Below are 25,511 nucleotides of genomic sequence, written 5' to 3'. Positions count from 1 at the left end.
GTAGCTTTATGTTTTATAGAAATCTTAAAATTTTATGTTTGTGCCATTTTAGAAAAATACTTTGGTGGTATACAAATATAAGATCCTTATCTGTGTTTTTTAAAATAATAACATACTTTTAAACATTAGCAAAATAATCCTTTCAGAACATAGTGGCAACATTTCAGTACATTCTTCAGCCTGGGTGTTTAGTTCCTTCTTGATATTAACACAACTCAACTTTTTCAAATTCAACAAAGTTAGTCAAACACAAAATTAAATAGCCTTGTGTCTACAATGCCTTGTCTCAGTATTTGTCTTTGTTTATCAGCCACTTCTGACCTGTTTCCTCTCCCACCTTCTGCCTCCTATCTTCTCTTGTTTCTTCTTCTAGGTCTCAGCCAATCTTTTTTTAAAAATCTTTTCTGGACTCCTTTTTTCCTTTCTCCTTTGTAGTGAAGACGTCCTTCAGATTCTCTGTCAAATCAACTCTCTCTATATATACTTTTTTCTTGATGAACTCTCTGGAGAGTATGTCCAAGTTGGTATCTCTTATTTTATCCTGATTTCCTTTCCAAGTTCCAGAAGGACATTTCTCTAATTACCTCCTAGACATCTCTTTTAAGTTTTCTTAAGCTCAAGACTTTTGAAAGCAACGCTTTGTGTTTGTTCCATCATCTACTTTTCCTTCTCCTCTACTTTTTCAGCACCCACAATCCAAACTTTGAGTTGTCTTTAGGTTCCCCAGTTGTTTAATTCCTTATCATGTTCCAGCCTCCATGGTGTGTCTCTATTTATTACTTTACATCTCATATTTGTACCACCAGCTGAACTCAGGTTCTCGTCTTCTCTCACCCAGGTTGTTGCAATAGACATTTAGCTGATCTCCCCACCTCTGTGCTACTCCCTCTTCCACTCTTTCCTTTGTGTGGTTTATGATGGGTCTTTCTGGAGTCAATTCCAGTTGCTCCACTCCCTAGCTCAAAAGCCTTTGCACTTGCCTGTCGTGATCCTGCCCATCTGAATCTCATGACAGTTTCCTTCACATTCTTTTCTGTGGACTCATGTGGTGATGAAATCAAGCATATACTTTCCAGCCTAGCATTTTAGATGATTTTTTAAAAAAATATAAACCCAATTTAACTTTCCAGGCTTTTCTACTGTTGCTCTAAATAAATAACTAATTATTAAAACATTTATTGAACACCCACTTTATGCCAAATAATGACTAAGGGCTGGAGAAACATTAATGAAAAACAGTATACAGAGTCACTGCCCTCAAGGAGTTTAAAGTCTAGTGGTTGGCCTAGGAAGAGATCAGCTGTGTCAGTGAGGTGCACAGGGCAAAGGAGCTTATAAAGGGAGAATTAATCTGGTAATTTAAGTCTAGGAAGACTCCCTAGAGAAAACTATGCTTGTGTAAATAATAGAAAATTATTTTGAATGCTGTCAGAAAGGCAAAGCAAACCATAATCAATCATGAAGAAATGAAGTTTAAGTGAGATAGTGAGGAAACAACTTTGCACACTATTCCACAGTCACACAAGTGTCCTGCTCTGTTCTTTGAACAGTTCCTGCCTCAGGGCCTTTGCACTTGCCTCTGATGATCCTGCTCGTCAGGCTGTCACGGCAGCCTCCTTCAACATTCTTCACAGACTCACCTTTTCCTGACTCCTTTGAGTAATCTAGTCCACTGCTTACCATCCTCTCTCGCATAATTATACATAATCATCTTGGTTTTCCTTCCATTTGCTTGTTTATTGACTGCCTTCTCCATGAGAATGCAAACTAGAGGTAGGGCTTCTGCCTCTTGTCACAGCACCCGGGCCAGTGACGGATTCATGGTAGGTGCTCAATAAGTGGTGCAGATGAAAGGGAATCATGAACATAAAGGCTACATGAATAAATGAAAATTAATGCAAGACATATATGTGAGAAAAGGTTTATTCTGTTTTGAGTTAATAATTTTGCAGAAATGGTAACTACATTATATTCCCTTAGAGATGAAGCTGCCATACACAATTTTCACCAATTCCTTATTGAAGAGGAGAAATATTCTTTGTTGTCTGCATAATCTGAGTTTTAATTATAAAAATAAGCCCCAGGAAACTTACATTGCATAAAAAAATGAAATAAATTACTGGATAAATTAAAAGATGGATAGATAAATATATATGGGATGAAGCAAATTTACTAAAATGTTAATGTTGAACTCAACTGATTGCTATATTGTTGTCTGGTGTAAAATTATTATTTTTTATTTTTTTATTTTATTTTTTACACAAATGGAAGAACAAGCACCCCATGTACTCACCATCAAATTGGTGTTAACTGATCAACACTTAAATGCACGTATATTAGTAACACTTAGCATGTGTCAGGCAGATGGGAGGGGGGAGGAGAGGATGGGGATATTCACACCTAATGGGTGTGGTACGCACCATCTGGGGGATGGAATTGTTAAAATTCTTTAAACCTTCCTGTCTGTTTCAGAAATAATGCCGGAAAGAAAGAGTACCTGAGTGTATCCCTGCCTTCTACAAAATTTAAGTTCAATCTCCTATACTTTCTGCACTTTTAGGAGAGTGGATGACAAACAAGGAAGCAGTCAAGAGATTCCTGTATTATACACTGATTAGGCAACAAAAATATACTTATGTTGTATAGCATTAGTAAGATTTTCAACAATAAGAATTGCACACTTCCATGATCAGCCAGGAGTGTGGATAACTAGAACCCTGGCTTTCTACCCTCCTCCCCAGCCAGAGAGCTGGATTCTGGTCCCAGGGAATTAAGTACACTCAGAAGTGGAATGTGATTCATGGGCGTTACTTGTTGCAACAGGAGAAGTCACTTTTTCCATTTGTGACTCATAAGCCTTTCATCTGAGGAAAGATGCCCATTCTGTGGGTCTGTGTCATTCTGTGGATTTTTTTGCTTTTAGTGGCTCTGGGAGGGGAGGAACTCTCATCACAATAATAATGACAATAATTAGAATCTGAATGGGTGTTTCCTGCTTATGAAGTCATTCCATTTGCCTTACTTCATTTCATTGTCACAACATGCAATGATGCACACAGACCATGCAATATTATGCCCCAGCCCTATACAAAGATGGGGATTGAGGTATCAAGTGTGTAACTGACCTGGCCAAGTTCATTTTAGGGCACTAAATTAATAAGCTGAAATTAAAATTTAGGTTCCTGACTTCTAATCCAGTCACTCTTATTTAATGGCCAACTGAAAGTGCAGGCAAATTCTCATTGCAATTTTGCCAATAAGAGTAAAACTTTAGAAGAAATAGGGAATCAAGGAAAGCCATAGAAATATAGCCATAGGAAAGATGAATTTCCCCTGGTTTGAATTCCTGCCATTTAATTCTCCTTTAGTTTGTATTTCCTGTCATGGGAATTAAAGAGCTTTGACTGTGAACTCAGATATCCCTGGGTCTGGAACTCTACTCCACCAGTTCTTACCTGTGACATCAGGAAAATTGCTTAGCCTTCCTAAACCTAAGGTTTTTCATCTCTAACATGAGGTTATTTATGGCACCTGTCCCATGGTCCTGTTATAAAAATTAAATGGAATAATATCCATGAAGGATGTAGCTCAAAACTTACTAATAATACATGGTCATAGTATTTGTAAGAATTTTACTTAGCAATCCCAATTCTGGGTATGTGTTAAAAAAAGTTGTAATCAGAATCTCAAAGAGTTAGCACTTCCATGTTCATTGAAGCAATATTCACAATAGCCAAGATGTGGAAATAACCTAAATGTCCATCAGTGGATAAATGGACAAAAAATGTGATATATACATACAATGAAATATTATTCATGCCTAAAGAAGGAATTCCTGCAATATGCAATAACATAAATTAACCTTGAAAACATTATGTGAAGCATGATTCTACTTATATGAAGTATCTAAAATAGCCAAATTCATAGAAGCAAAGAATAGAATGGTAGTTGCCAGGGGCTGGAGGAAGAAAAAAATAGAAGTTGCTAGTCAACAGGTATAAAATGTCAGTTATGCAAGATGAATAAGGTCTAGAGATTTGCTTTGCAACACTGCACCTACAGAAAACAATACTGTTTTGTACACTTAACATATATGTTAAAAGGGTAGCTCTCATGATGTGTTCTTACCACAATAAAACAAAAAAAATCATAATTAGAATATAGAAGTGCTCCTCCTATATTTGATAAAACTTATCTTTCTACCTAACTGGAAAGAATTACATTAATATATTTTCATAATCAGAAAATTCTCATGATAGAAAACTTTAAAAGTTTTTCTAGTTATCAGGAGAAACTTCCTGGTGAGTTCTTAAACAAAAGGATGTGTCTCCATGAGAGGGGCCAGTGAGGACTTTTTTAGTTGTAGCCCCTTAGGATTGGCATCCATCCATGCATTTCTCCCTTCCTGCCTTGAGTGCATCTTCACTGGGTGTCTACAACATGTCAGGCAGTTCCTGCTGTCATGGATATTGCAGGCTGGAGGGGAAGGCAAACAAATTAAGAAATTATACCAATGAATGTAAAATTATACCTGTGGTACTTGCTACAGATCACACCACAGTAGGCCTTGACTCAGCAGGGCAGAGTCCCTGGGATGGGGGGTAAAGCTATGCTGAGACGTGATAAGGGTGCTAAGATCTGAAGATGAGTGCTCATCTGAAGATGAGCATGGCCAGGTGAGAGGGAGTGAGGGCAGGGAGGGTGACAAAGTGGTTCAGACACTGGGATCAGGAGCAAAGGCCCTGTGGCAGAAGGGAGCATGAACACTTGAAGACAGCCCGTGGGCAAAAGCAGAGGGAACAAGGCCAGAGTGGTACCAGGTGGGGCAGTCTCAAGGTTTGCTCTCTATTCCAAGAGCCATGGGAATCCACTGGAGAGTTTTGGGTAGGACTATGACATAACTCTTGGAAGTCGTGTAGTGTAAAAAACAGGAGACTAGTTGATTAATCCACCTTCATTCATATGCCATAGAGCCGAGCCCCAAGGCACGAAGTACAGTGATAAGATAACCTGCAGGACAGGTTATTCAAATTCTAACTCAGTCAGTGCTCAGCAGTCTGGGAAGCCATGAAAGCAGCAGTCTTCGGTTCTTCTCCTCTGGGAAGGGTGTTGAACCAGCAAGAGAAATACAGTCAATGCCTTACCAGTGCAAATAGCAGTCACCAAAGGGTGAGTGAGAAAAATCAGTTGAGATGGTGAATTCAGAAAAATGATGCTTTTTATTCACTAGCAACCCTAAGCAAATTAAAATGTACTCCACTGGTAAATTTTTGTTCTTACCTAGCACCCTTTTACCCATGTGATCCTCAATTTTGTGTTTGCTATTCTCTTATAGCATTTCTACATGTTTATGAATCCCTAAACAACAAACACCTTGTTTAAAATCCTAATGAACAAATAAAAACATTGGGCTTCCACTTCCTTTTTGTCACCCTGACCAATGTCCTCTTGTGTTTCCTGGCTTCCTATTTGCAGAAGACCTTCAGGGAAGGGGTTATCAGGTGTCCTTGGGATTCACATTTCTTGCACACTCAGATATGCCAGTCCTGCTAATTAATTCCCAGTTAAGCAGGAAGGGCTCTTCACATCCACCAACCCCCTTCAGAGTTGCAATTACATGTGTGCATCATGTTTCGTAGTAAGCATCCTTCCAGAGAGCTGCAGATTTCTTCAAAGCCCTGTGGGAGAAGTAAATGAAGTCATCAGCAGGCGAGATTGTAATGTAAAAGGGGCTTCTCCATGAAATTTACTCCTCTGCCCTGTTCAGGGCAATGCTATCAGTTCCAGCTATATCTGAGAAATGCCGTTCTCTGTTCACCAGTGGAGAGGGGTCAGATACACCAAATTGCTTTTAGCAGGTGAGTTCACCTTTCCTTTATGGAGGAGATTGAGATTTTGTTTCATTTAATTTTCTTCTGTGCCCCCACACACCACTATAACAACTCATCCTACATACACTCACCTGCCCTATTTTATAAGGTGGAAGAAATTTTTCTGGGCTCTAGGGATACAGCAATGACTAGGATAGATTGAAGTTCCGTCCACATAGAGTTCCTGGTCTAGCTTGAGAGACACATGTTAAATAATTTGTTACCCTGATGTTATTTAAAAATTATTGTGATAAAGGCCACAAATGAAGAGAACCAGGTGCTCCAAGAACATGTGATGGATTTAGTCCAGAGGGACAGAGAAGACTGACATGGGGAAAAGGCATTTGAGATGAGACTTGGAAAGTGAATGGGAATTGACAAGGCGATATGAGGGGAGATGATAATTTGGAAGAAAAAAGTGACAAAGGCATGAGATGGCCCGTGGCAGGGAGTTTGTAGCAACTGAAGGTGGGTATCTAGAGGGCAGGGAGGGAGGAGGGGAGTGATGGAGAGTCTGAAGTTGGAGGATTAGTCAGGAATTAGATCAGATCAGGCCTGCACAATCAATGTTCTCTAGATAATTGTATGTGAACATCTAAGGATGAGTTTGGATTTTTGTTTCCTGCACACTTCACTATTCTTAATCAATCAGCCCAGCCTGATTCAGAGGTTTATGTCCCACTGGACCCTGAGGTATCTACATTTGCAACACTGGACCAGATGATTCCACAGTCTCTCCCACCACGTAAGTTCTAAAGTATGTACAGAGCTCTGGGGGGGGAAAGGAAATAACACACATCTTGGTCTTCAAGAAATGTGAAATTTAGTAGGGAGTAAGGCATTTTCACTAAGAAGTACCTGTAGAAGGCAACAGGTGAGTGGTATTGTTATTGTTATTAATATCTTTGTTGTTGAGATGGTTCCCTGCAGAGTCTTGTGTCCATGCTGAGCACACAGGTGCCCCTTAATAAATGCGTGTTGGGTGAATGACTGACAAGCCAGTGAGTAGTCTGGGGACTGGCAGAGAAGAGAAGTGAGAGCTGTGAGCCGAAAGAAATTATGTTCTTACCTGACAATATCTCCAAACGCCGTCAGCATGGGCTTATTCACGTACTGCAATCCGTGCTTGGCACACAGTGACCTCACCAGAGGTGCCACTTTGTGATAATTATGGCGTGGCATTGTGGGGAACAAGCTAGGGAAACAGGAAATAGAAACTTAGAACTAAAGAGAAGCCCAAAGGACTTTTCTTTCCTCTGTTACCAAATAAAATTACAACAACAATGCAGACCCAACCTTGACCTTGCACAATGCTTCTGGGAAGTTCAAAAACTCTTGCTAAAATAGTCTAATCTTATCTCTTAACACCTCTGCAAGCTCCGTGGGTGGTAAATATTTGGAAAATGCTAATAGATTAATGTTAGCTCCATAGAATACGTTTATTTTTGGCCAGGTCAAATGAAGGTATGGATTGTCTATCATTCTGAGTTAGCTAGGAGAGCTGGAGATATCCACTTCCCTGTCTCTGTCTCTATCTTTCTCTTTCTCTCTATCCATCTAACTCCTGAGCCTTGAACAGATGACTAGATGAGTATTCAATAAGTTCTAGTCAGGGTATATATGGAAAATCCTAGGACAGGAATAAGATAATGCCTTCTTAACTAAAGGATTCTACCAACCAGCCAGTGAACTTCTTGGGTTTTAACTTCCTGTTTGGTAAAATATGAATAATAATAATGCTTTCTTGTTTTCCTCAGGTTTTAAAGGACTAACATGAAAGAAAGGATGAGGGAACCCTTTGCACAGCTAAAAGATCTCTTTTCTCCTCTGACAATCCCAGATATACCTTAGATAAAAAGGATGGGAAAAGCCCCTCCCCTGAATATTCCAAAGGGATTGGCTTTCCAAGTGTCATCGTTTTCTCTTTCTTTGTTGTGTGTCCACATAACTGACCCATTGGTGAAGTATTGCCAGATACGATTTGGAAATTGCATCAGAGACTGGGTTTCATTTTGATTATTTTGTAACTTTGGCTCTACAGAGACAGGTATTTATGTTCTAATTAAATTTCAACACAACTTGGTTATGCAAGTGGTATGATTTTTCTCGGTTTTCACCAACAAACCAAATACCTAGAAAACGATCACAAATTCCTAAGCCTGCAGGTGTCTGGAAACTGAGTCACTGGTATTTTTCCAAGATTCCACTCCATACTCAGAATTGTTAATGCCTCCTTCCTTCCTTTCTTTCTTCCCTCCCTTACCACTGATGCTGATGGAAAGATAGCAACCTTTAGAGAAACCTCATTCATTTTTTCCCATCTGAGACCCTTAGCCTAAGGCTCCGGTCTAGACTGTATTTGGGGTTGTTATAAGTGACTACTTTTGCCTCTGTCATGGACTATTTCTGTTACTCACTGGTGCTCGATTTGGAAGTTCAGGTGTCCAGTGAACCAGTCATTGAAAAAGGACTGTTCAATATTACAGGTGGCCAAGACCTGCAAAGAAAAAGCTTACATTAAATATAAATGAGCTCAAGTGTCAAACAGAGAAAATGTTTATTTATTCTTCTGTTTAGTCAATCACTTGAGGAGTGTTTAGTGAGTGCCTACTTTACGTAAGAAACTATGAGGAATATAAAAGATAGAGTCCCTAATCTCAAGAATTTACAATTCAAGAAGGAAATTAGACATTTTGCTAAGAAGTACACACAGGGAAATCTATATAAAAAAGTATGTAGGATTTGAGGGGGAAAAGTCACTATCAACCCTGAGATATGGAAGACTGAGGTGTCATAAATGAGCACATTGCCAGTCGGAAGTAGGGTTGTAGGATTTCGGTTGGGATTGCAGGGGTAAATGCCATTTCTATACAGTGGACTTGAAGGACTTCTAAATGAGAAGTAATTGGTTCAAAGGTTCTACACAAGAGATTTTTGCATGGAAGTACATTCCAATTTAAGCAGTTTCCTTTGTAATCTTATATATTTTATGCATTAAAAACATTATCCTGAGAAGGAGTTCATAGCTTCTCTATGCTGCCATGATTAAAAACATTTATGAATATCATTTTATTCAATGTTTTTTTTAAAGGTTTTATTCTGGCTGGGATTGTTGCCATTTTGAATGCTGTATCTGGTATTGTTCTGTTAGTGTTTCTTAAAGTGTAGTTCAGAGAATCTGGAGGTTCTCCAGGATGCCTTAATGAAATCTACAAGGTTGAAACTACTTCCATAATACTTCTAAGACATTATTTGGCTTTTTCATTCTCATTTTCTCATGCTTGTACAGTGGAATTTTCCAGGGGCTACTAAACATGAGATAGCAATCATTCTGATATCAACATGTTTTGATTTCATGTCAGCAAACTTTTTCTATAAAGTACTAGTCAGTAAAATTTTTCACAACTACTCAACTTTGCTGTTGCAGCATGAATGCAGTGACAAAGAGTATTAAATGGGTGATCATGGCTGCCTTCCAATAAAACTGTATTTACAAAAGCAAGCAGTGGCCTAGATTTGGCCTCTGGAGTGGAGCTGACTGACCCTTGGTTTAGAGGAAAGGACCTATAATCAAACTGCCTAGGTTTAAAACCTACTTCACCCACTTAGTTGTGTGACCTTATATAAGTTATGCAGTTTCTTCGTGCCTCAATTTTATCATCTGTAAAGTAAGAATAATCATTCAGTTTTATAATTAAATAATAACTCATGTAGATAAATGTGGAGCACTTGCCAGTCCCTGGCCCTGCCATGGCACGTACTCTTTAAGAGTGAGTCATTATCATTTGAGGTAACCAGATTCTAAATCAGTGTGGTTTGAAGGATTCTCCCTCCGCTATTACCTGAGTGCTGAGCCAGTCCCGGTTCTCCTCTGTGCTCATTTGCATTGGTATGTGGCTCATCTGGGTAACATATGCAATCCAGGGACTTTCAAGGAACCTTGGGGGCAATAAAAGGAGCAGGTGATGACACTTTGGGGCTTTTCAGTAGCAACCACATCACTAGGCTTTCATAACCCCTGGAAGAGCTGGCTGGGTATTGGAGGAAATGAAAAAGGCTCAAAGTTTCCAGTAAAATGGTGGTCATTCCTTTTCCTCTTTGAAAGCCCTTTATGTCCTTTATAATTAGAGATGACACACTAAGCATTCAGCCACGTGACCTGTCCTGCTGCCAGACGTCTAGAGCTGTGCTTCTAAAGTTTTCTGTAGTTCTGGTACAAAGATCACAGACACCAGGAGAACTCCAGGGCATATGCAAAGTGGACCCAGATAGAGTGGGTTCAAGTTCTGGTTTGGCACTGGCCTTAGCCCCAGCTTGCTCTTAAATACCTTTGGGCATGTAATTTAATCTCTCTGAACTTCAATTCTTGTAGCCGAAAAATGAAGATGATACTATCTACTTTGCAGGGTTGTTCGAGGATTACATCAAATAAGATAATACATGTAAAGCCTTCGACAAAGTGCCTGAAGCATAGTAGCTACCATTATCCTTACAATTATTTAGGATTTAGAAGAATAATGCAACAGAATGAGGGAGGAATACATTGGAAAGTTGTAGAGGGCTATTCAGGCAAAAATAATAGTCTGGGGTCACTTTGGTTCTGGGAAAATCTCCAGTCATAAAAGAACTTTAAAAAAATGCTGCCCTGTCATTACCTTTGCTACAGATTATGATATCTAACTATTAATAGATTACAGTTTTAAGGGACTTGGGCATCCACTGAAATGCTTCACTGAGAATCAAGCCAGTAGGAAAAAAGTGGAAAGTGGAGATCAGGATAATACTTCTTGCAAGGAGCTTGTCTTGTTCAACTAGTTCAACTGTTTTTTTTTTTTTCTCATTTGCTTGAAAACACTCTGTTCTAGGAAATGGGGCACAGAGTCATCATCTGCTAAAGACAAATAGCTCTGATAAGGAGGGTAAGAGGGGCACCTGGGTTATGGTAATAAGAGAATATTCTTACTTGACCAAATACATGAGCAATAGGGTTCCAAAGATTCCATAGAAAGGGCCAAATGTGATGAAATGTCGGATATAAAAGCTGCTAACCCAGGCGATGTCCTGCAGAGAAAAGCACTTGAAAGTTAGATGCCCTGAACATAATTTCATTTCCTCTTCATTGGCCTGGGGTCCCTTCAGGTACTGGCTAAATCTTATGCCCTGTTACCCCAGGAAGATATATCTCGAGGGCACCAGGCATTTTCATTTTTCCTCTTCTACCTGGTTGGTTTCCGAGAATAAGCCAAGTTACTCACCCCCCAGTCTCTTCTGAGGTACATCATTTCCATGGATTTCGCGTTGAAATATACAGGCATGAGAAGGGGGAGCCCAACTGCAAAGAAACAAAAACATGGTGAATACATGATTAGAATGTGACCCCAGTGCAAGTCAGTAAGAGTGTTATGTCCTTATCATGCCATTCCTGCAGTGCTGGCCCTGAGAAGGGATGCAAGTCCACATTCTGGACTCCATTGGACTTTCCAAGTTCATGGAGCTGAACCAAGAATTTGGTCAGCAGCTCTAGGTTCTAGCTCCATCACAGAGGCTAGGGAAGCTTTGAAGATTTGAGTCATTTGTGATGGAGGCATCTCCAAAGAGCTTCTGCTCTGAGATTTCAAATTTTTTCAAGGTCCTTGGAGTTCTTCAGTCTCCCAAAATTCTTAGGATTGGGCCTTGTCACAGTATGGTAGGGTGGTGGAAATAGAGAAGGTGTGCTCATTTCCTGGTCAAAGAGTAATTTACCTGCATCTCCCCCAGCACCGTTGAGGCTGCCCAGATCTCACAGGAGTCTTATGGAGACCATTTGACTTTCAGCAAAGACTCTCTCCTTGGCCAAACTCTAGTCTGGATCCTCAGAGCCCTCTTCTCCTTGACCAGGTCTCAACCTTTGCCTCTGAGGACTGCAAACTCTCAGCACAAATGATTTCATCCATCTCACTCTAAGAAACTTGAACAAACACTAGCATAGTTTCTAAAAGCTCAGTGTCCTGTCCATAGGAGGACTCCAGCCTCCTTTAAGTTTCTGCCTGACACAGCTCAATGCTGCCAAAAGAATTTACTGTTTATTCCAGCCCAAACCTGACTTTAGGCACGTGACCTCCTTTTCTTAGAGCATTTACTTTAGAAAAGTTATAATTGTAAATCCTTCCTCTCTTCCTTTGAGATATATCTTCTGTAACCCAGAAATGTCTTTCTCAAGGACTGGGAGCCATCCCTCTGAGATGTAGTTGTCAAGAAAGAGAGGGACTTTGTCCCCCTGTCTCTATGGGAGGGCAGGAGCCCAACTTCAATAAGCCCTAGTCAGCAGACAAAATGGCCTGACTAATCACATGGACCAACTCCCCCACCCCTACCCAATTCACCAACATCTTTCAGTACTTTTTCTTTAGCTTGCCCCAGCATTTAAATAGCCTCTCTTTCACCTTTGTCTCAGCGGAATTAAGTTCACCTTATACTGATGTCTCTCTCCCCTGCTGTAGTGGCATGAATAAAATTTGTCTTGCTGCCTTTAATAAATATCCAATTCTCTTTCTCTTAGACAGTTTGAGTAGGGCTCATTTGCACCCAAGATGCTAAACTGGCATTTGCAGGGACAGCTCTTGGGGGGCAGTGTGGTTTGTGTGGTGGGCATTCTGCAGTGAATCCACATCATTCACTCTTTCTTCATTAGCTCAGGGCATATTGCCCCACTGCAGACAGGGGAGGTAAACACGCATTTCTCTGGAAAGTTCATTAAAGAAACTCCAACAGATGTTTCTTGTGCAAATGAACATCTATGTAGGCTACGGACCAGTTACCTTTCAGAATGGGGCACCAATGTCCTCATTCCTGCAAAAAAAGGAGCAGAGAGTGCGGGGTTGGGGAAGTTGGATTCCAGCTGTGGAGGAGCCAGCAGGGATGGTCAGCTGCACCGTTCAAAAGATTCACCCACCACCATCATCCTCCTCAGGCGTGTAACAGGTGGCCCCTAGTGGCAGACACTTGGGCAAGTGAGATCACCTGCACCAGTATTTCTCAACCTCAGCACTGTCGCCATTTTGGCCAGATGATTATTTGTTATGAGGAGCTGTCTTGTGCATTGTAGGATGTTTACAATGTATCCCTGGCTTCTGCCCACTGGATATCAGGACCACCCACCACTTGTGTTGTGATAACCAAGAAATGACTCTGGACACTGTCAAATGTCCTCTGGTGGGGTGGGGCAAAATTGCTCCTGGTTGAGACCCACTGATCTACAGCAAATGTTTGTTTCCTCCTCTGTTTTGGTTTACTTCCCAAGTGTGTTGCATGTTTTAGATGGGCAGATTTGAGATTCTTTGAAAACTCTCTTTGTGAGCTGCTATGAGTTTGATTTTGGTCAAGAGCAAAGGCTTCTCACTCATTATGTTCTTCTCTTGGCATCAGAATTACTCAGCTACCTTACTTTCTTTCAGGCCTGGCCTACGTGTTCACACTCAGCTGTGCAGGTCTCATGCCTTCTACAGCTGTATGTAGGCCATGGAGCAGCCAGCTTTCTTCCACACGGGGTCGTGGGAGATGCCTTTTATCCCTGGGCCTCTCCTTTCTCTGGTGTCACACTAAATGCTTCAGGATTGTTTTCCCATCTCCTTTCCCTCCCTTCCCAAACACCTCTCTCCTTTTCTCTTGACACGTGTTTCGTCTTTCCAGGATGAGAGTCCCGGATGCAAGATCCCTGGACTGGCAGCTGCCTTCCCCCCATCGTGGGGCGTCTCCCTCCTTCCCTGCTCATGACATAGAGTGAGGAGGTGCTGGTTAAAAACCCCTATTTGTGGCCGGGCGCGGTGGCTCACGCCTGTAATCCTAGCACTCTGGGAGGCCGAGGCAGGTGGATCGCTCGAGGTCAGGAGTTCAAGACCAGTCTCAGCAAGAGCGAGACCCCGTCTCTACTAAAAATAGAAAGAAATTATCTGGCCAACTAAAAAATATATATAGAAAAAAATTAGCCGGGCATGGTGGCACATGCCTGTAGTCCCAGCTACTCGGGAGGCTGAGGCAGTAGGATCCCTTAAGCCCAGGAGTTTGAGGTTGCTGTGAACTAGGCTGATGCCACGGCACTCACTCTAGCCCGGGCAACACAGCGAGACTCGGTCTCAAAAAAAAAAACCAAAAACAAAAAAAACCCTATTTGCTTTTCCATTTCCCTTTGCAGATTTGTACCTTAGTGAGTCTGAAACAAGACATGCCGCTTTTCTCAATAACAGTAAGACCTGGCGGGTTTCTGTGAGAGAACTGCAGTCAGCCTTCTGGCTGACCCGTGCTGGCTTCAAGGAAATGGGATGGTAAGGAATGTGCCTCTGGCAGACTCACCCATGTAGAAGTACAGGTGCTGCTTTTTGTAGTCGATGTATTTGATTTTCTTCTTGCCATACTGAATGGAGAGAGAAAAAAAAAACTACAATAAGAGAAAATGCTTCTGGTCATCACACTCAAGGATGTGTGTTTGTGTGTATGTGTGTTTAATATCTGTATGGATTACATATATTGCTTTTGTACCACCCAAGTCAGAGCTACAGGCGTTTCCATCCCCAGACAGTGCATGCCACCCTCGTTAGGTGTGAATTTTCCTATCCCCTCCTACCCTCTCCCATCCGCTGGTAATATTCTGAAATAAAAATTAAAAAAAAAGTCTCTATGGAGAGAGCCATCTAATCAGTTTCTGTTAGCTGTCAAACCTGAGGCACTAGAAGAACCAGTACTGGGAAGGGAGGAAATATTGTGGCATCTTTTTGGTTTAATTAAATGTGGGCACCTCTTTCACGAATAGATTATGGGGATTCTGATCATCTGACTATGGAGATTGTTAACATTTTTTTTTTATTCTCATGGAAATCGTTTTGAAAATTTTTCTCCTTATATGAAGTGAAATGCTGACTGAAAAAGAACATTTCTAATGAGTTTTTCTAGCTCTTCTTCAACTGTGGTATTTAGTATTCTGTTTGTAAATCAGGCTCCATCTTCAGTCATTCCTCCAACAGATACCAAATGATCATATGATAAAAGATATAGGCATGGCCCCCTCCTATCTGTCCCATCTTTCCTCTTTTGTTTTCTCATCATGGATCTCGCACTGTGATTTTAAGGCATGATGCTAATATATTTTTATTATATTTCATATAAAATTATTTATTATATATAATAATATAAGTATTATGTTACACTCACTAGTGAGAATTTGATTCCTCTTTCTAACAGTACCCTTGGTTAATTTGGCTTGTGGTCAGGGCACAAAGACAGAAAATGCTTTCAGAGGAAGATAGAATTAATGGTTATATCTCCAATTCTTGGCAGACATTCAATAAATGTTTGTTGAATGAATTAATAAATGAATGATAATTTATACCTGTTCCATATTTTTCTCTGTGCTCACTCATTTGCAACGCTATAAGCAGTGTTTGACTCTTGCTTCCCCTATTTCTTTGATAAGTTCCTTCGTGTGCATAGATTTCTTCTCTTATTTGATTGGCGCGGTTGGTCCCGCCTTCTGTTATTGTCACAAATCGTAAGAACTGTCATGGTGATGAAGTAATAATAGCTATTTGCAGTTACTCCCAGATCTCCAAATATTTGAGTAACGGGAAATACGGAAAAGGGACTAGGTGGAAACTGCCTGGGAGTTGACAAATCTAAATGGACTGATTTTGATTATCACTTCAAAGAAGGATTCCAAGTCTTTCAGGACATGGGCTCAGCACATAGAAGATTCAATAAACGTTTATGGAAGAAATTAATGTCTGAAGAAAGTAGTAGAGAGACTGGCAGTGAAGAGGGAAGAAAGGAAAACTCAGGGCTCATCAGAAATGTTTTTGATGAGAAACTGCTGAGTTTTAGGATCTAAATAATTTTAGCATTTAAATAGAGTATAAACAGTATCATGTACAGTGGCTTTGAAACTATACTACAGAGAACTCTAAGACTCTAGGCATGTGTCCCAGGAGCAGCTGCAGAAGCTGGAGAGGGGCCTCTCTCATCTGTGCAGAGGCAGCAGGTGCACTGAGCCTAGCTCTAGGGAAGGCAGAGCGGGAGAGAGCCAGGCTGCTTCATGAACTGTAGTGGGACAACTTCCCTTGCTCTGGACAGTGGGGGGAACAACTAGAGAAATCAACACACCACAATACTAGTGATAAGCATAGAAGTGCACAAACATCAGGGAAGTCCAACTTGTTTGGGGAGCCATTGTCAAACGCAAATAGTTTGTGATCACAGCCAACAATTTATTTTTTAAATTGAAGCAAGAGACCTTGTTTCCTATTTCAGCCGAGGAAGAGGGTGAGTTTCTCCAAACTGGGAAACCTATTTTCAAAAAGTTGCAGGATTTTTCATTTCTATACCAGGTAGGCCCAGAGAACAACTCTTCTATTTTATAAATCTAAGTTTTTCCAGAAGAGATAGACACCTCTTCCTAAAGACCTGACATTCAAGAGCCAGCATTTCCCTTTGAGGAGAGATACATTTCTTTGGTTATCCTAATATCTCCTTTGTTTAAGGAAGACTCCCTCCTAAAAAAGACTGGTAATTTAAATAGTCCTTTACATGGTAGTTTTAAGTTGAAGTTAAAACAAAACAATCACTGAGAAATTTTGAAGATAACTTTTCTTGTCCATTTTCTGTTGTTGAAGAAGTTCAAATTAGAGCTGGCATCTCTAGTTGTGGTACAAGAGATTTAGGCTGTAGTTTATGTATAAATGCACCAAAATGTATATGAACTAATTGTAACAGCACAGTCTCTTTTAACTGGACTAGAAGTAGTTGGGATAACTAGATATTTAGATATTTGTGATCTAGTACTTATAGAAAGTACTGTCCTGTCTTCTCTTGGTGAACATTTCTCCACATCCTCATTAAACTCTGGACAGTCACTGCCAAACTCACTTGTCTCGATCCACTGTCTCTCCCTGGCTGGTGTTGCCTCAGAGGTATTCATACAGGCACTGGGCAGGGACCCATTGTCACTGGGGTGACTCAAATAGAGTGATGTGGGTTCTCTAGTTCTTGGAGCAGGAGGTTGGACCAGATGACCTTTAAAGCCATGAGTCATGATTCCAAACCTTCAACCCCAGGTTAAGTTACATCAAGTCTATGTTTTGGACCTAAAAGAAGGAACGATGTTCCCAGATCATGTGTGAACCCAGAGCATTCAGCTTGATCCTGCCAAGGTAAGGCCAAAGGTCAGCCTCTGCAGGAACCACTTCCAGGAACATTTCTCAGCTGCCAGCATTTCTAAGCGTACCTTGACAGGTTGCAAATCTCCAAGCAGAAAAAGCGGACCCATGTTGATATCCGGGTCTTTGGGGTAGATGTTTGTTTTTACATGATGTTGGAAGTGCCGGTAATTCCACCAGTTTCCTGACAGGCCCTGAGGAGAAGAGAGGGCTTGTTAGCTGAAAGGACTCTTTCCTGAAATACCTTTCTCTGTCAGAATTTTCTGAATCCACTCTCAAAGTCAAAATAAGATATTTGAGTTTCTCGATCTTGCCCCCACTGCTGGGTCACAGAATGACTCATTGGACAGAGGCTCTCACAGCTTATGAAGAAATAATTCCCTGATCCAGAAACATGACTTCAGGCTAATAATGAAAATCATAAAATCCTGTTGAAATGAAATGTTTTTCTATCCTTCTGTTATTTTATCTTCATTTACCAAAAAAAAAAAAAAAATCTGAAAGTAGATGGAGCAGAGAGTATTATTCCTATTTTATATGCAAAGAAGCCTCAGCCCCAAGACTTTAATTAGCTCTGGAAAAAAAAGTGGCCCCAGGTTTCCTACTTCAATGAATATTTCAAAGAATGGATCTGAAGGGATCTCTCTGTGGGGTTTGGCTCAGATCATTGCATGTTCCAGCTTCAATGCTTTCAGATCAAAATGAGTGAGAATAAAAATATTTTAGCTGATGCCAAGCTTGAATCACCTCTGATTAGCTTGTTTGTGATTCTCTCTCTCATTGAAAGTCTGAAAGTTGTAATAAAGCAAAGGATTTGGAGGCACAACAACCTAGTTACATAAACTAGATGTACAAATACTGCTGTGTGGTTTGAGCAAATCACCCACCCTCTTAGCTCCAACTCCAGTAAACATAAGAAAAGCACATTTACCTCCGTGGGTTGTTCGGGGAGACATGAGATGCTGTATGTAAAATGCTGGCACACTGAGATATTCATTTTTTCCTCGTTCATATTAATATTTACAGAAGAACAAACAGTAGAGTAGTTTTTATCACGTATTTGACATCTCTTAGTAACCAATTTATCCATGTTCTACTCTGCACTGTCTAGTACGACAGCCATTAGCCACATGTGGCTTGAGCACTTGAAATGTGGCCAGTCGAATTAACGTGGGCTGTCAGCATAAAATACATACTCTATTTTGAACATTCAGTATGCAAAAAAGAATGCGAAATATCTCAGTAATTTTACATTGAATACATGTTGAAAGGATAGTATTTTGAATATATATGGGATAATAAAATTACTCTTTAAATGTGGCTATTAGAAAATTTAAAATGCATATGTCATTTTCACGTGACTTTGTATTTTTCTTGGAGCGTACTGGTCTAGACCCTATACATCTACGGCAGCAGGGATGTGTAAGTTTGAAATTCTGTAAGTGTTAGCACTGCCTTTCCACAGCCTTCTTTGCAGAGTCCTCTCTTAGCAACTCCCCCACCCTCAACCAACAGGAGCCGTATTCTCCTCTCATTTCTAACACTCCCCAGCATCTTTTCAGTGGAATTCTTCCTTCCAGCCCAGATCCCTGTCCTTAATCTCATGCCTGAATGGGCACTTTCCAAATACTTTATTTTGGGTGTCTCATGATGCCTCAAACTCACCATGTCCCAAACTATATTCAACAATTTCTATTCCCCTTCTGGAGCCCTTCTTCATTTTCCCCATCAAATTCCATATGATGGATACAAAAGTTACAGCTAAACAAGAAGAATAAGTTCAAGTGTTCTATTACACAGTAGGGTGACTACAGCTAATAAAATATTGTTTATTTCAAGATACCTAGAAGAGAGGATTTTGAATATTACCAGAAAGAAATGATAAAAGTTTAAGGATATGCTACTTACCCTGATTTGGTCATTATACAATGTATACATGCATCAAAGCATCATATTGTACCCCATAAATATGCACAGTTATTATGTGTCAATTATAAATAAAATAAAACTAAGAAAAGACACTGAGAGAAATATTTTAAAAGTTGCAGATGACCCACTCAGTCTTACAATGGTGCATTTATTCAGCCATCCATTATTTATTTTGAAGTATGTCCCATGTGTCGGATAATGAGCTAGGCATTTGGAATGTGAAGATAAATGTGATAAAATGGGGTTCTCACTCTTATGAAACATACAATCTAATAAGAGCAGTAGACAGCCAAGTGCAGCCAATGTGATAAGGACTGATTCTCTTTTTTAATTAAGTCCTTCGGAAGCCAACATTTTGGCCACTTCCACCAGCTGACTGTACTCTTTTAGCCAATGACTACCTGTGGTAACCGGTAATATGAGAGACAGATTTTGATTCCCGATAGTTGAGGGAGCAGATCTTAAGAGATAAAGCTTAGAATAAGGATCAGAATAATTATGGGTGTGACCTAAACTAGTTGGCTCCGTCATGGCTCCTCTGTCTGGAAGCCGCTATTACCGGAGACAAAGGCGAGGACACTTCACCTGCAAGTGTGGGTTATAAACTCACTGCCCAAACAGGCTGCCTGCGCACCGAGTTCTAAACGGGAACCAACCTAAGTCACGTCTCATTTCCAAGTTAGGTCTTTTTTTGGTGCAGTAGAAAGAACCCAGGCTTTGGACTAAAACCTACCTGAATTTAAATCCCTGCTTGGCCACCTATTTAGGTGTGTGATCTTGCGCAATTTCCTCATCTCTGGAATGGATGAGGTTTCTGAGAGGATTAGAGGAAGTAACATGTTTGACACCTTCCCTCTCCCACCAAATGAAATGTTTTAGCCTGTAGTCATGGAATCAGTATAGGCCAGATTTTCTAGGAAGATCTTAATTTCAAATATTCTCTCTTATTATCCCTATAGTGAGATTCAATTCTTACAGTTTTTGAAATGTGCATTCTGGGGGTTATAAAAATATGCTACAGAGAGAGTCCATTTTGATTTTAGCATTGCACAAAAGTCCAAAATGTATTCAGACATTTCATGGTTTATTTTCAGAAGGACTCTTATTGCACAAACACTGCAAAGACCAGACATATATATTTTTGCACAGCTAGTAAATGAAAACTCCAAAGAATCTCAATATCTGTGCCTTTTACAGAGAAGGGGAGTGAAGAGGTAATTTATATGAAGTTAAGTTTTGGAATTGAAAATTGTGATGCATGTATAAGGTGGAGATGTTGCTGTTTATGTTATAATTTTCTGTGTCATGTCCTACCCACAGGTAACGTTCTCTCCTGACCATCATTGAAGCTTACATTCATTTTACTCATGAATCACTGGTTTTGGTTGCAAAAACGCAGAGTACACATGATTTGCTTTTAAAAGTCATTTCCCATTTTATCATTCTGCTCACGAATCATAAAGGTTATATTCATTTTAACTAGTGCAAAATTGTTTCCTGAGACACAATTTATATATAAAGAGCAGTGTACAAATTTGGAGCAATGGGATAGCAGTGACTTTTAAAAGTGCCCCCAAGGGTGGGGATGATCTAAAATATTCCACACACTGGCACCAAATCAACTGCCAGTTACTCCAGGGCATGTGAGTCTTGCCTTTCCCCTGACTCCTCACCACAGAGGAGGGAAAATGGGAAGGGGCATTACTTGAAAAGCAGAGGTAATGGGAGTCTCATTCCAGGCCCCACCACAGATGAATTTGATCAAAATATCTAGAGATGATGCCTAGGCATCAGGTTTTTTTTTTTTTTGTAAGTTCTTCAGGTCACTTCGAATGACAGCTAGCAATGAGAAGCACTGCTCTAGAGCCTGCACTATTTAATACTGTAGTAGGAATTCTTCCACTTACCAGCTTGTGGCCATTGGCTTAAATAGTTAACCCCTTTGAATACCAATCTCAGCTGAAAAACAGGAGTGCTATAATCCCCACCTCATGAGAATTACATGAGACAATAGCCCAAAGAGGCTTGTTCTGAACCTGGCACGTGGCAGGCTGTCATCTGACGTGGGTCCCATCTGCCTTTCCTCACCATGTGCTGGCAGTGGTTACTGCTCATGGCTCTCTGTGGGCCTGTCCCCTGCATTCCCTTCACCCTTTTGTAGGGGACACTTTCCAGCCACTGTAGGTGGGGCAGCCAGACACCCTGCCAGGTAAACACATGTGAAACTGCTGAGTTAAGGAAGAACAAATGGGCTCTGAGTCAGTCAGTTTTCCTTAAGAGGCCCTTGTTTGAATGCAGGCTTGGTTAGTGGAGGGCTCTGGCCTCCCTCTGGGTCAGAGGAGAGAGTCACCAAATCCTAGAAAGTTATAGAAAAGCAGAGATTTGATTTTACTCCTAATATTACAGATGGGAACTTGAGGGCCAGAGATAGAAGGTGCTTTAGTCAGGACCACACAGTGAGCATTGTCACAGCTGGGACTGGAAGCTGCTCTAAGTCATGTTTGCTCATGCACTCACTCACTCATTCATTCATTCAACAATACTTGTTGAAGGCTTACTATGTGCCAGGCACTCTCCCAGTTGTTGCATTGTAGCGATGGACAGGACTGTGTACTTTCTTCCTGGAGCTTCCTAGCTTATACTGGGGGGATTAGACCAGCTGTCGTATCACTGTCTGTTTTTTCCAGCAGTCTGGGTTGTGCAACCCGCAACTCTTGAGCAGAAACACCTGTCTTTCCCTAGCTACTCTTTCTCTTTATCTTCACTTTTATCTGTGCTCTTGCATCTTTTTCTTTATTCTTTACAGCCCCACTCTTCAAGGACTAGTTATATCTGCTGGATTCCCCTGGCTTCCCAGCAATAAATGTTCAAATCCCTTTTAAGAATATTCCCATTCATGATGTTATGGTGCATATCTTCATTTTTAAAGGCACAAACTTTCTCTTGTGAGGTGGTTCCTTAGGGGAAAGCAGTGCCAGGGATTGAGGCAAATAATCTATCAGGGTAATGAAGAATGTAAGAACTTCTCGATAAAACTAAATATTTTCCTTGTAAAAAATTTAAAATTCTCATTTTAGCACATATTTTGTTATATATATAGTTATATATAACAGTGTAGATGTGTAATATATAATAACAGGTAATATGTTATATATATTATCTACACTGTTAGTATATTTACATTTATTAGTTGAGTATGATAAACATTTTTTACTGATATGAGTGCACAAACAAACGTGAAAGCCAGTGCCTGAGGAAATGACATTCAAGAATCCCCATCATACTCCCTGACATCCTGTACCTTGAGATGGCACATCAAAAATTTGTGCAACAGATGGTTCCACTTGGACTTCTTAAATATGGAAAGGTGCCCCGCGTCATGCTGCAAAAATCCACTCTGAGCCTAGGAGAGACGAAGTTGTTGTTAGAGATGCTAGGAACTCCAGAAGAAATCAATAAATGAGCCCCATAGTAGATTCATGAGCCCGTTTGAAAATACTGGGTGATCTCTTTTGACTTCAAGACAAGTTTCTACTTTCCACCATGTCCTGCTATTTCTAACCTCTGTGCCTTGCACAGGTGGGTCTCTCAGCCTGGAATGCTCCCCTTCCCACTGTCGAAACCTTCTAGTAGGGAGTGGAAAGGCTTTGGAGTCAGACAGATTTGGTTTCTAAACTGTTCTTCACCACTTATGAGCTTCAGGACTCCGGGCAAATTACGTAGCTCTGACCTTCAGTTCTTCATCTGATAAACAGGGATACTAATACCTGACCCATGGGCTGTTGTGCAACTTACATACATGTAAAGTGCCCAGCTCCTGCTAAGCACCAAACAACTGCTGGATGCTTTTTTTGTTTCCAAAAGTCACTTTTCAACAAATAAAGCAGGTTGGCTTTTCAAGCAAAAGAATCAACATGCAAAATTCTGGAACGTGGAAACATATTGCTGTTAATTCTCTGCAAAACCTTTCCTACTTGTTCTAATGAGAATTAAATGTTCCTTTCTGCTTCAAGAGCACATGCTTGTTGCCCTCATTGGCATTAATACCATTCTGTCATGCAGTATGTTTGGCTGCTAGAGTGACTCTTTGCTCCACTAGCTGACTCCATTCTCAGGAGCAGGGAGCACATGAATTTCCCTTCGTATCCACAGCACAGTGTTGTGTTCACAGAAGGCCATGTTCAGAGATTCATGCTTCATTCCAGAAGGATTTATCAAATACCCTGCTAAGTACCAGTTACTGTTTGTCATTTACAGAGGAACTCATATGTTCTCATTCTCATATATAATAAGAAGGTATAGTCTCTGCCCTTGGATAATCAATGGTCTGATGCATTGATAAACCTTGGTTGCTTAATGAATGAAGGATAAAGATGAGTGTTACATGGCCAAGGACGGAACTTTAGTGACTGAAATTGTGGAAATAAAATGGGGCAAACAGTAGCAACTGCCATTAATCAAACATTTACCATAAGCCTGGCACTGTGCTAGGTATTTTACAATTAGTTTGTTTAGTCCTTCTAAGAATAATTCCATATTCATTATCAGCCCCATTTTACAGATGAGAGAACTGGTGCCCAGTGAGGTTTGGTAACTTGCTGGTAAGTGCCTGACAGTGAAGAGTATCTGGCCAAGAAGCTGACATTAACCTACAGAGAGAAGAAAAGACTCTGAGCCATCCTCTGAGGACACTGCATGCCCTTAGGATATCTGCTTACCTGAGAAATTATGAGAAGAAAAGTAATGAATATTGTAACACGCCAGCCACTGCCAAACTGATACACTGTTAGCCAAGCCAGCACTTCCAAAATCAAGATCTGGGCTAAGTGAAGGAAGAAGAACCCCAGGTTGGGATCGAACATGTTCATAGCCTCTACTGTCTTCCGCAATTCTTGGAAATCTTTCACCAACTGGGACTGTGAAATAAGTATTTAAAGAAAAAATTAGTTCCTTCAGGGAAAAGGGAATACAAATTAATGTCATTAATATTACATTTTATTAATTTGTGATAAATTTATTTTGTCAATAGAATTATTAATGTTAACAAATTTAATTTTGCAGAATTAAAACCAAAAAACAATGAACCAGAAAACAAAAACTTTGGAAAAAATGTGATGATAATTTTTTTTCTGGTGTAGAGAAAGATGGTTAGTGACTTATAAACTATCCTCAAACTTTTATGACACTCAGAATTAGTTTTTTGCAGAGGAGAAGGAAAGAGAGGGCTCTGTAGTAGGATACATAAGCCTAACAGTATTTAAAGGCATCATTATTATTTCAGGTGTTGACTAAGCTCTGGTTTTGCTTTGGAGAACTTGGTCGTCTATATGATTCTGTGTTACCATAGTTACTGGCATAGTTTACCAAGTGCTGTGTAAGTTATTTTTTCATGTTTGCAAAGGGCACTTTCATAGAAGATGATGAACATAGAACATTATAGTTCAGTTAGATTTGCTCTAAGGATGAATTTTCTGAGAGCTGCTCAGTAAATCTCCAGAAACAAGACAGGATCTTCAGGGGTATTAATGCGTATCTACTGGTTAGAGTGGTCCTGTGTAAGTACACTGTGTGTATGTGCATGTGTGTGTGTTCATGTACAGTATTCGCAATGGTTTATCAGCTTGCTGCAGCATACTGGGTAGTGTGCAAGGATGGAAAGAAATAGCTCTTGTCTTATTGACTATAATGAATTTGAAACCAAGACAGTTGAAAAAGTAGGGTTGTACAGATATAAGTGAAGAGAGAAATTAGAAATAAAAAGAGCTATGAAAATAATTCTAGAAGTCAAAAATATCATTTGAAAATTCATTGATGAAACTTTTATTTTATTTTTAAAGACAGGGTCTTGCTCTGTTGCCCAGGCTGGACTACAGTGGCATGGTAGTAGCTCTCTGCAGCCTTGAACTCCTGGGCTCCTGCCATACTCCTGACTCAGCCTCTCAAAGTGCTGGTATTATAGGCATGCGCTACCACACCCAGCCTGATGCAACTTTGAAAGGACCCAATGCCAGACAAAAGTCTGGATAGGTTCATCTCACAAGCCCCCATCCACTTTGCATTCTTATTGCCATAGATCATTTCAATAATTTTCTAATGTTAATTGGTCATTTCCAGGATGCCTCCCAGCCTAGTCATAATTTTCTGCCCGTTTATTGTAGGGTAGGGGGTCATCCAAACCCAGAAGAGTTACTGGGCTAAAGACATAAGCAAGTCAGTGACAGATGCTGGACCTAAACCCACACCTGACACCCAGGTTCATGCTCAAACACTAATTTTCTAACATAGTGACTTGAGCATCCCCATAGATGCACAAAAGAAAATTTATGGTAGATCTTTTACCCCAGAGACCAATAATCTTTTGTATAGTGACTGTCTTATATCTCTCAGCCATTAGTGGGATTTTCTTTTTCTTACAGGGAATTTTTAGAAAAAGCAATATAGGTTTCCATTATCTTCCCTTTTAAGCTAGGGCCACTTGACCCAAATTATAGAGATATATCTGGAAGTTTGTAAATTACTAGTATCACCACTG

The 25,511-nt window shown here is 40.3% G+C and overlaps 1 protein-coding gene and 1 long non-coding RNA gene across 3 annotated transcripts in view; one reads left to right on the top strand and one right to left on the bottom strand.

Annotated features, from left to right (window-relative positions):
* The first annotated feature begins 5,071 nt into the window (after nt 1-5,071).
* LOC123641862 lies at nt 5,072-7,931 on the top strand. Of its 2 annotated transcripts, XR_006736352.1 has the most exons (4): nt 5,072-5,169; nt 5,640-5,858; nt 6,523-6,615; nt 7,628-7,931. It is a non-coding gene; the product is annotated as an uncharacterized LOC123641862 (long non-coding RNA). The 2 variants fall into 2 exon arrangements; XR_006736351.1 differs by lacking the exon at nt 7,628-7,931 and having other exon boundaries at nt 6,523-6,743.
* Nucleotides 5,201-25,511, bottom strand: part of LOC123641861 (fatty acid desaturase 2-like protein FADS2B) — a 30,161-nt gene continuing 9,850 nt past the window's right edge. Inside the window, exons 3-12 of the mRNA XM_045556795.1 lie at nt 23,698-23,895; nt 22,281-22,382; nt 17,119-17,244; nt 14,199-14,259; nt 11,126-11,202; nt 10,834-10,931; nt 9,713-9,809; nt 8,288-8,367; nt 6,940-7,065; nt 5,201-5,678 (exon numbers count right to left, since the gene is read on the bottom strand). Coding sequence (XP_045412751.1) covers nt 5,627-5,678; nt 6,940-7,065; nt 8,288-8,367; nt 9,713-9,809; nt 10,834-10,931; nt 11,126-11,202; nt 14,199-14,259; nt 17,119-17,244; nt 22,281-22,382; nt 23,698-23,895 — 1,017 coding nt within the window. The 3' untranslated portion in view covers nt 5,201-5,626. The remainder of the gene's footprint in view (nt 5,679-6,939; nt 7,066-8,287; nt 8,368-9,712; nt 9,810-10,833; nt 10,932-11,125; nt 11,203-14,198; nt 14,260-17,118; nt 17,245-22,280; nt 22,383-23,697; nt 23,896-25,511) is intronic.

Source organism: Lemur catta, chromosome 7 (genome assembly GCF_020740605.2).
Source record: "Lemur catta isolate mLemCat1 chromosome 7, mLemCat1.pri, whole genome shotgun sequence".
Lineage (NCBI taxonomy): Eukaryota > Metazoa > Chordata > Mammalia > Primates > Lemuridae > Lemur > Lemur catta.
The sequence above is the reverse complement of the archived record's forward strand: the minus strand, read 5'-3'. Positions and strand labels throughout refer to the sequence as shown.